We start from the raw sequence: 10538 nt of genomic DNA on the forward strand, positions 1-10538 counted from the left end.
CCATCCTTTCTCCCTCCACCATCTCTCTACCTCTCGCTACACCCCCATCTCCCCTTTTCCCCCTCCATCTCCACCTCCACCTCCACCTCCACCTCCACCTCCCCTTCCCCTCCTCCACCTCCACCCACCCTTCCCCCCCCCCCCCCCCTTTCCCACCACCACCTTCCACCCCCCCCTCTTCCACCACCAACCCCCCCAAAACCTCCCCCCCACCCTTCCTCCACCTCCACTGACCCCACACCCCCTCCCCCCCCTCCCCCCCTCCACCTCCACCAATCCCTCCACCCCCCTTCTCCCCCTCCCCCTCCCCCCCCTCCACCTCCATATCGGTGGCTGCCGGCGCTTTGAGTGTCGTGCGACCTTCCCTTCGAGCGTCGTGTCGCAACCGCGTGCCCACACGGGTTCCTCGCCTTGGGTGCTACGTGCCTTAGTCCACGGGCGTTGCACACCACTCAAGCACCACGAGCCCTTAGGGTGCCCCACAAGACCTTAAGGCTCTGCACGTCGGCCTTAGGGCATCGCACAAGCCCTTAAGGCCTTGTATGCACTTTTCTTTCCATGCTTATGTTCAATCTTGTCCTACCTACCAACTACATAAATCTCCCACTAGAAACCCTGTAGGTAACATGCAATCTATCTCCACAAACGAGCCTTTTCAACTGTATCGCCTATGACAGAATAGGTCTCTTCCCTACGTCTGAATCTGGAAATTCTTAGATTGTTGTTCTTGCAGATTATGCGACTCCCTGGGCGATAACAAAACCACTAAAATCTATTTGAGCATCAGACGTTGCAGATTTATTGATCCAAGAGGTCATCCTACCTCATGGATGTCCTCAATTTTTATTGTTCGACGAAGGCACCAATTTCAAATATAAAGTTCTCAAAATAGTCGTGCATTTGACAATAACACGTGGGCCCGAATCATGTTGACTACAACGGTCTCACAAAGCGCCTTAATAGAACTATAAAACTGATGCTTGCTATGTATATTGATCCTCTTCACTGACTTTGGGATGTTTCTCTTCCATACGTCCTAGCCGCATACAACACAACACTCCAAGAATCAATGAAGATTAGTCCCTTTGAAGCACTATTGGGTCGTTGCCCTAGATTCACCGCCGAGACAAGTCCGATAGATGTTTACTCAAATCAAAATCGCAAACCATTGCAATGGGATGAATTTCTTAAAGGTGCCTCAAAATGCAGCTCTCCATTTGAAGAAAGCCCATCGCCAGAAGAAGTATTATGATCTCTGCCATGCTCAAATTGATTTCTAACAGTGATTTTAGTCTTGGTAAATTTCTCAAGAAAGGATTGGCTACCCAATTCCTTGATTAGTGGATCGGTCCTTATTGCGCATGTTTCCCACATCAAACCTTATTAGTCCCAAGATGTAAACTTTGGGGGGAGGGGTATTCATGATGTGGTTGCCCAACCAATCACCTAGGGACGTTTTTAGCAATCCATGGGTCGAGTAGACGGTTCTTGTCCACATGTCACTAGCCATTTAAGGCAATTGTAGATTATAGTCTTGAAATAGATGCTCCGAACCAAGGTGCAAGGCAGCATTGACCAGTTTCCTTCTCATCTATGCATTCCTTCCCTGACTCTCTTCTCTCTCATGTGGTAAACTATGCCTCTACTGATTAGTTTGATGTCAGGCTATAATGGAAAATTTTCCTAAAGAAAATTTGAGAAAAATTGCTGAAGAATTCAAGAAATACTACAATGAACAAAACCACCCTTTATCAAAAGTAATAAAACATCTGAAGAAAACTAGAAAATCCTTCTTTTTAGATATTGAAAGACACCAACTAGATGATTTAACGGAGATATGGATTAACCCACTAGACAAACAAATGCTCTTACTTGCATGGTTTGAGTTTTCTTCAAGAGGAAGTGACATCGTCTTTAACAATCACACAATAGAAGGGAAAACAATTGGACAATGTTCTCATGCCTTCAATACCTTGAGGACATTTCTAGTAAAGAAGAGATAAGAGGCCTTAGGCAGGTTGAACAAAACAAAAACTACAAGTAAAAGGCAGTAAAGCAATGCAAAACTTCCAATCCATGGTCACAAGTACACCTATCCTCGCTTGCTATTCTTGCGAGAGGTTACTAACATAAAACTAAAAAAATACTGAAAGAAATTAAGACCTTCTTAATTAAATAGTCCATGATGACCTTGTTACTTATGTATCCCTCTAAAAGACGATAAGAGAACCTTTGGGCAAACCAAAGATTTCTACTTTGCAACTGACTCTCAAAACTATGGAAGAGAGTAAGATCATAGTTTGTTATGGATAAGCATGCCCCTATTTTTGGTAGACTAGAGAGAGAAAACAACAAGTCACAAACTTTGTGGATTGATGCTTGGTGGTGAACCTTGTGAATTGGCATGTGCTAAACGAGGAGGTAACCTCCATCGATAGTTAGGGTTATATCAATAATTTCCATTGTCTGCCCTCCTTTTCGACAAATTTGATACAATTGTTGTTCTTTAAATGGATTCATGGAAATACCCAAAGTCTCCCAACACTCCATTACTTTTTTATCCAATTTTGATTTTCCTACCATGTCTTTTCACCAAACTTCTTCTTATCTTTCTTCTTTGACTTTTCTGTTAACTATTTTTTTAAATATATATCTTTTTTTCTTTTGAATCCTCATTCTTCACCCTTTGCAAAGTATGAGTCTAGACTTGCATTTGAAATACACTATCTGAATCTCCATGACTATCTTCATCTAAATTTGGTTCCACATTAGAGCCATGTGATTTCTTCTTTTTCTTATCTTTCTGGTTGTGATTCCAAAGCATCTATTTGCCTTGGTTGTTGCTGCTTTCACCATGTCATTAAAATCATTTCCATGGCCAACACACCTCGGCTAACCATCACAGTTCTCAAATTCTTTTTGCAAAAAGAATCTCCCAACTGCACCTAAGTTGGTCTAATAGCAAGGCTTTGACAACATTTCATAATTGCCCAATTGTACTTCATAAAATTTGACTTGAAATCCTCTTCTTCAAGAGTCAAATTTAAAGCCTTGGTAAACCTTCATGAGCAAATGTTGTTACATCTAAACCTCTCCAAGTTTCAAGTTTTTTTCAAGCCTCTCTAAGTTTATACCAACAAATTTAACAGATGTCATCTTCAACAAGGGTTCAATTCAAGGCACAAATTATGGTGGTCTTCAACTCAAACAAATGCATGATAATTTAAGCCACATTTTCCATTCATGTCAAGACTTCCAAAGACATACCCAACTTTTTCAAGATAGATATATGCATGGCCTAGTTTGAAGTTCTTCAAGGCAATGCATTCTTTGCTTCTTGATTTTTGAGCTAGTCTTTATCAAATGCATGCTTAGTATTTTTGAAAGAGCTCCATATTGGGTTTGCGAACCAAAAATTGTAAAGCAGGTTGAGATGTAAGGAAGAAAAAAGGGCGAGGCAGCAAGTATGACCTAAACTTCTTCACTGTAAAGACCAAAGATAAACCTTCTTTCTCCATTTCACCGTACCTCTCCTCAACCTTTGTGAGTTGCTGACTTGCATAATACACTAGTTGCATGCATCCTTGCTCACCCTTCTGAAGTAGTATAGCTCCCATTGAATGAGTTGACACACTTGGATTCACATAGAAATCATCCTCCCACCTAGGAGGCTGCATAATTGGCCTTTGGCTCATGCATTCCTTAAGCAAACAAAATGCCTTATCTTGCTCTAGTCCCCATTGGAAAGATACATTTTTCTTTGTCAATAAATTTATAGGATACATCTTTTTAGAAAACATATCAACAAAGCGCTAGTAATACTTTGTTTTACCCAAAATGCCCCTCACCTCTCTTACATTACTAGGTCGTGGAAGGGCCATGATTGCTTGTACCTTCTCAGGATCCATTTCTATACCTTCCTTTGAGATAACATGTCCTAACAAAGCCACCTTCTTCCTGGCCAAACGGCATTTTGCAGGATTAAGGCAACCTTTTGCATCATCAATACTTTTTAATGCAATCCTCAACTTTTCCAAGTGATCCACACGGCTTGAATATATGCCAAAATCATCCAAAAACACTCTTATGAACTTTCCTAACTAGAGTGCCAATACTTGGCTCATGAAACGTTGGAAAGTTGCTGGTGCATTAGTTAAATCAAATGGCATCACCCTATATGCATACACCCCCCATGGTGAAACAAATGAAGTCTTCCTTTGATCTTTCTCACAAATCCAAATTTGGAAGTATCCGGAGTACCCATCACATATTGAATATATTTCATGGCCTGCAACTTGATCTAATATCTCATCCTGAAATGGTAGAGGAAAATTTTAAGTTAATAGTATATGTTTGCAATTTGTAAGAGTCAAAGAAATTCAAGTATTTTGACACTTTCAAATCATATTAATCAAAGATTTTGGCAAAGCAATGAAATTGGTCATGGTATCATGCATATGTTCTCAAAGTCGACAGTTGTAATAAATAGATTTCATCAATTAGAAAAACAATGAAAGAAGTTCAAGATATCCTTAATGGTTTAGGAAATGACTATGAGAATTTGATATAAATATTGCTATTAAAAAGAAAAAACCAATATTGGAAGAATCGCAATAAGTGAAAAGCAAGCTATTCTAGCCAATAGAAGTTTCAAGTGAGCAAAGTTTTTAAGTTTCAAATAGAGGTAGAGGTAGCGGGAGATCATTAAAAGGAGGTGGTGGACGTCACGAACATTAGTATCAACAACAACAAAGCAAAAAGTCTAATAAAGGTAATGAATATAATGTCACCTCCATTTTTTATTTTTTATGAAATCAAAAGATTGCCGGCATGTGCTAACACACCTCAACGAAATGTAATAGCAAAAAGAAAGAAGAGAACTTTAGCAAAAGGTGCCAAAGATTGCTAACATGCACTAATACACCTCAACAAAATTTCTTAGCAAAAGAAAGAACGAACATTGGAAAAAGGTGCCAAAGCTATGTTGAAAGATAAGAACTTGCCATTAATGTATCGACTTGTATTGAACAAAGTATTGATAGAGATAGTGAAAGGTATGGCACCATATGAAAATTTTGCATTTTTAAAGCCAAAGATTGGGCATCTCAGGACAATTTGAGTATGCACACATTCATGATGATCATTGAAGAAAACTTGACATGGAAGCAAGAAACTATATAATGGTTCTTCATAAATAGCAAAGCAAAGCATTCAGATTGGTTGATCTAGGTAATAGGATTTCTTAAATTTAAAGGCATTTGATATTTATTAAAGATGCAGTATTGAAAACACCTTCAACCACATGAGATTATTGTTTCTACCAATCAAGCAAGAAGAATGTACAACAATAAGAAGGATAAGCACTAGAACATGAAACAACTTAGATCAAAAGCTAAATAAGACCTCACAAGAAAGAAAATAGCCTCAAAGATTGACTTATGTTTGTAAAAGGTAAAAAACGTCGATTGCAAGCAAGCTTTGATGACAACTAGTATGCAAAGAGAATAACCAATTTACTGGGAGTTTACTTTGAGTATGTAACTCAAAGGCCACAATGGCAAAAACAATGAATGCTTTATATGCAAAAATAACATATGATAATCTAGTTATTTGCCTTCAAAGAAGAAAGCATTTGCAAACAATTGGCTTTACAAGGTAAACTACAATCTTTCCATTGAGCGTCAAATTCATAGCAAATGGCTTTCTCATCAATTTGAAGAAACTTATGTCCCAATTGCCTACACGAATTCAATTAGATTTTCGATTTAGAATGGCTATACGAATAAATGATATATGCATTGTGTGGATGTTAAACTTACTTTCCCAATGATGAAGTTTATACACATTGACGACAAGCATATGTTGAAAAGGCAAAAGAGAAGCTTATATATATTGAAATAAGCACCCAAATGCTAGTATAATAAGACTAGTAAGTACTTCGCTTATCCAAGAAACAGTCAAATGTAAATTATACTATAAAGTTCAAGGAGAAGTCATCTTGTATGTCAAGAAACAATCTTGTTATGAAAGATATATGAATCGTGAGTTGTTGTCTTGGTGTTGAATTATGGAGAGATTGATATCAACCTTTATGACTCACCATAAATATGTCAACAATTTATTGAAGACCGTTTGTTTGCAAGATTGCATCTATACACATGGAATAGAGTAACAAATTGTCAAAGGATGAAGACAAGCTAAACGTGAATGAAAGGTATTATAGTCAACTCAATCATTTGATATGGTGACAATGGGATCAAAATCTAGTGCATCATTCAAGGATAAATATTTTGTTGAAAACAATGACATTCACAAGGCAAAGGTTGCTCAAAGGTTGCTAGTCACTATTGGGGGTGTTACCTATAGCAAATTCAAGAACGGTTATCAAGGTTCTCATTGCTACACTCTTCATAAATCATTTAATGTTTGAGTAACATCTTCTTGAGGCTTCTTGTGATATTTCAAGATGGAGCATTTTCTAGCACACCCCCTTAATACCTCTACCTATTTCTCTGAGATATTGTTGTGTTTGCCCGATTTCTTGCTCCTAAGTGAGAAGAGAACATTATTTTGGCTGGCAAAGTCTTGCTTTGTGTAGTATGGTGCATCACAATTGGCAATATAACACCCTATTAGAAATAGAGCATGGCACCCTCCATTGAGCACTTACATTATCGCAAACATTCTTGCACAAATTGCAAGCTACCCCCATTGCTTCTCCACTCCCTTCTCTCTCTTTCTCCACTCCCTCATGCCCCTTCTCTCCACTCCCTTCTACTCTCTCAACCCTCTCCCTCCTCTTGTGCTCTTCCATGGCATCCAATCTAATTGTGATTATAATATGGGCGAATCTCACATGCACCTCATTCCCAAGTTTCTATCACTAAGGCAATGTCTATCAACCTGGTGACTAGCTTGAAGAAATAAGAATTATGAAAGAAATCCGAGCTGAAGCTTAAAAGTAAAAAGCACAAACTCTCAATTATGAAGATGAAGAAAGGGAGATGGCATGGTTGAGAAAGAGGACATGATTTCTCGACAGTGAGCAATAGACTAGGGCAAAAGTCTTGATATATCCAATGCAAAAGTTGATGTACTCTCGATTGGAATGAGAGGTTTTGGAGAGAGGAGCAACGCCTCCACAATAATCTTCTTTGCATGCTCAAGATACAACAGCACATCATTTTCCCTCATTGAGGGGCCACTACATTAGGTTGTTCCAACAACTTATTGGAACCATTCACCTACACCCGTCCTTTCAACCTGACCCCCAACTCTATTATTCAAACTCTAGCGACAACACCTACTGTAATAGCCACCCTTGAGCTTCAACATGTACCACCCACCCTTGAAAAACGCACCAAAGGGTGCTCCATGAAGGGGAAGGGACTTGATCAAGCAGGAGTATGTAAAAACAGAAAAATTACCCATCCATTCTCTCTCGAGTATAGTAGCTAGAGCTTGCTATGTTGTGGACTACTCTTCATCCATGATCATATAGACATCATTGTCCAGCTAAATTGAGCTTGACAGCTCCCAAGACTCCACAAGACACCAAATCTGTAATGATTTTTTATCCTTCTATACAAAACCATCAATGAACGAACCACAACAAATTCAGTCACCTTTCAGATAAATGGACTATATAGAGTTGAAGATAGCAATCCTACTTGAGCCTTTCTCTCACCAGATACTCAAGATAATACAAAATATCAAAAGGCAACGAATCAATTAACCTCCAGCTACCTCTCAAAACATTGTGGGACACTAAATGGGATGCGTCCAAAAAAGGATCTGTCTTGCTTCGTACGACCTGATGAGAGTCCAAAACAGAGAGGCAGATGCCCTCAGGGATGCCAGGTTTCCTTTGGACTTGTGGAACAAAGTCATGGAAATAAAGGGTGTGAGCCATGCTGTAGCCTGTTGTGGACTAGCTAAGGATGAAGTAGTGAGGCAAAGAGATACCACAAAGTGTTTTTAAAGCTTTGAACTTAAATTCTGATGTGAAACTTTATAGCCTTGAAATGAGCGAGCTTACTTTCCCAAGGTATTGTCAACTCCTGTGAAAATTTCACAAGAAAAGAAAATGGTTGCAGGACAACAAAAGCATGAAGATGCTGAAGCATCAAGAGGCAAAGCCCAAATTTCAAGTCCAAAGGTTACACGCAGATTAGCCCTGGAGATCACTTAGCCGCATTTGCTCAGCTAGCTTCCTTATGTACACAGCTCCCCGATTTGTAAGACAATGGCGGCAATCTCCACTCAAAAGCTTCATATTGATATCGTTGCTGTCCACCAACCTTGTTGATAAGAATGCAAACAATGTACCAATGTAAAAGATGGCCTACAGGACCTGAAGCACTGACTCATGGAAACTCGTCACATCAACAAAAGATCAAAATTCATGAGGAATTTGCAGCCTTGGAAATTCTGAAGTCCGGAGGAACTGTGTCCAGTGTAAAATACTCTTGTCGGACCACATCTGCCGAGCAAAATCTAACCTGTAGGCTCAACATATTTCATCAGCAACATTGAGGTGGGGATTCAAATGCTGTTCTAAAAGTTAAAAGACGTGGAAAATACTAGTTTCAAATCCGAGCAAAGCGAGAATCTGAGGAATGGATCACCCACCAGGCTAGCATAGGACTTCAACCATGGCTTGACCATGTTCCAACCAGGTTGGAAAATGAATGGAGCTTCCACAAACAGCACTTGAGCTAGCCTCTTCGGATAGTAGTTGAAAAATACATCTACCTGTTATAAGAATAAGAACCACTGCGATTAAGATGTTGAACATATTTACAGCACGCAAATTAGTGCAGATTGAATTAAAACTCACCAGGAACTTCACGAATTTCAGGTCCCCATTCTTGTGAGTGAACCCTCTCAAATCGAAAATACCAAGAATTTTCTCTTCGCCTGCAGGGAGTAGGCTTAACGCTTTCTCGATCAGATAAATGCAAAGCTTTTCACTTTCGATGAGATCGTCTCTCTGAAACAAAGATCGAGTAAGTAAGCTCAGGGCCTTCCTAAATGATTTCCCATAGAAATCCCTAGCAGTTCGAATCTGGCATTCATGGGAGATGGAATACTCACGGCTGGAACATGATTGGCAGCCACAACAACTACAACAGGCCTTCCCTCCACATCAGGTTGCGTATGGAGGTAAGCTTTCCCAGTTGCCGCAATGTTCCTGACAGAATCCTCCGTAAGCAAATCGACACCAAAGTCCCGACGCCACGTCTTGCATACTTCTTTGTTAAGGATTATGGAAGGCTCTGCATATAGTTTGCTCAGATGGTAAAGGAAAGAAAGTAGCTGCATTCCTTGGTCAGAAGGATACAATCGCCTTGACAAGCTTGCCGACTGACGCATCCACATTATACTTTCGATCTTTCAAAAACCACAAAAGAAGGTCATCGTCGTCCCTCCCATTCTTGCCCACTGGAAGTTCCGGGTGCATCTTTTCCAGCAAGATTTTTACCTCCTGCACGAGCTGCCAGATCAAATTCCTCAGCGCCTCATGTAACCAAGGAAAGCAATGCCTGATCCGCACATTGGTTCAATGGCATTGTAAAGCAATCCCCAATCACCTGGGCTTGCTGGGTCGAGTTTATCAAAAGCTCTGCGCTTTGGACTTGCTGCGCTCTGACAGGAAGGCCTTTCGACGGAACAACGATGGAGATACATTGTCTTCCGCAAAGTGTGCGTCGACCTGAAAAACCAGAAATGAAAAGATAAACGAGATTCTGGCAATGATTTTGTGCCGGCAACGAACAGAGCAAGCTGAAGATCTAAAGCATGATAGAAATCTAAGATAAGACTGGCATGATCAAAATCGAAGATAAAGCTTTGCATGATGAAACGAAAACAAGCACCGGTGGACATGCGATGAAGGTAAAGGACGAGGACGGAAAAACAAAAAACACAAAGGAAGAGGAAGAGGAAAGGAGAGAAATACCTGAAGGGAAGGCGAAGCTGGAGGGAAGGGAGAGGGAAGGGGGAAGGGGAAGCAAAGGGAGAGGTTGAGCTGCAACACAGAATGAGGAAGACGCCATAGCCATAGCCTTTGATAGGAGAAGAAGAAGAAGATCATCATCATATTAATCATGATGATGATGATGATGATGATGAGGATGAGGATCATGATGATGATAACGAAGAGAAGAGATCTTGTCTTCCTTAGGAATAGTATCCTCGGACCTCACCTTTCCGGATGATTTTGTGTATTCACCTTTACCTTTTCATATAAGGAATTCTACTCGAGACACCACATTGGTTGCCACCACCCCCACGCACTTCAAGCGTCACAAGCCTCGGAAGAATGCACAGCATGGTGTCAACCTTCCTCCCTGCCTTCCCCCCCCCCCCCCCCCTCCACAAAACACACCCCTTGGCCATCTATGAGGGGCTCACTGCCCGTGGCTTACGCTGATAGGCTCAAGGGGATCAAACAGCGTAGCCAGCTAAGTGCCCAAACCGCCCGAGCTCGTTGCTTTGCACAAAAGGAATCAATGCCGTCTCTCTCTCTCTCTCTC

The 10538-nt window shown here is 40.5% G+C and overlaps 1 protein-coding gene across 2 annotated transcripts; it reads right to left on the bottom strand.

The window, feature by feature from the left end:
- Positions 1-7972: 7972 nt before the first annotated feature.
- Positions 7973-10159, bottom strand: LOC147901204 (Sec14p-like phosphatidylinositol transfer family protein). 2 transcript variants are annotated; one of them, XM_087375708.1, is made up of 7 exons: positions 9962-10159; positions 9594-9715; positions 9344-9496; positions 9097-9243; positions 8840-8992; positions 8632-8754; positions 7973-8501 (listed from the first exon to the last, which is right to left on the bottom strand). In XM_087375708.1, the coding sequence occupies exons 1-7, from the start codon at positions 10062-10064 to the stop codon at positions 8403-8405; spliced, it is 900 nt and encodes a 299-aa protein (XP_087231834.1). In that variant the 5' UTR covers positions 10065-10159; the 3' UTR covers positions 7973-8402. The 2 variants fall into 2 exon arrangements, with proteins under 2 accessions (XP_087231834.1, XP_087231836.1); XM_087375710.1 differs by having other exon boundaries at positions 8632-8750; positions 8836-8992.
- Between the last annotated feature and the right edge of the window lie 379 nt (positions 10160-10538).

The sequence above is a fragment of the Dipteris shenzhenensis genome, chromosome 6 (assembly GCF_047967505.1).
Source record: "Dipteris shenzhenensis isolate YYH24624 ecotype China chromosome 6, Dip_SZ_1.0, whole genome shotgun sequence".
Taxonomy (NCBI): domain Eukaryota; kingdom Viridiplantae; phylum Streptophyta; class Polypodiopsida; order Gleicheniales; family Dipteridaceae; genus Dipteris; species Dipteris shenzhenensis.

Bases quoted from the DNA above. Each gene is read 5' to 3' on its own strand.
- LOC147901204 (XM_087375708.1), bottom strand. From the start codon at position 10,064: ATGGCTATGGCGTCTTCCTCATTCTGTGTTGCAGCTCAACCTCTCCCT. The intron at 9,716-9,961 runs GTATTTCTCTCC...CTGGTTTTTCAG, and splicing joins CAGCTTCGCCTTCCCTTCAG to GTCGACGCACACTTTGCGGA. The intron at 8,993-9,096 runs GTGAGTATTCCA...TCTTTGTTTCAG, and splicing joins CTGCCAATCATGTTCCAGCC to AGAGACGATCTCATCGAAAG.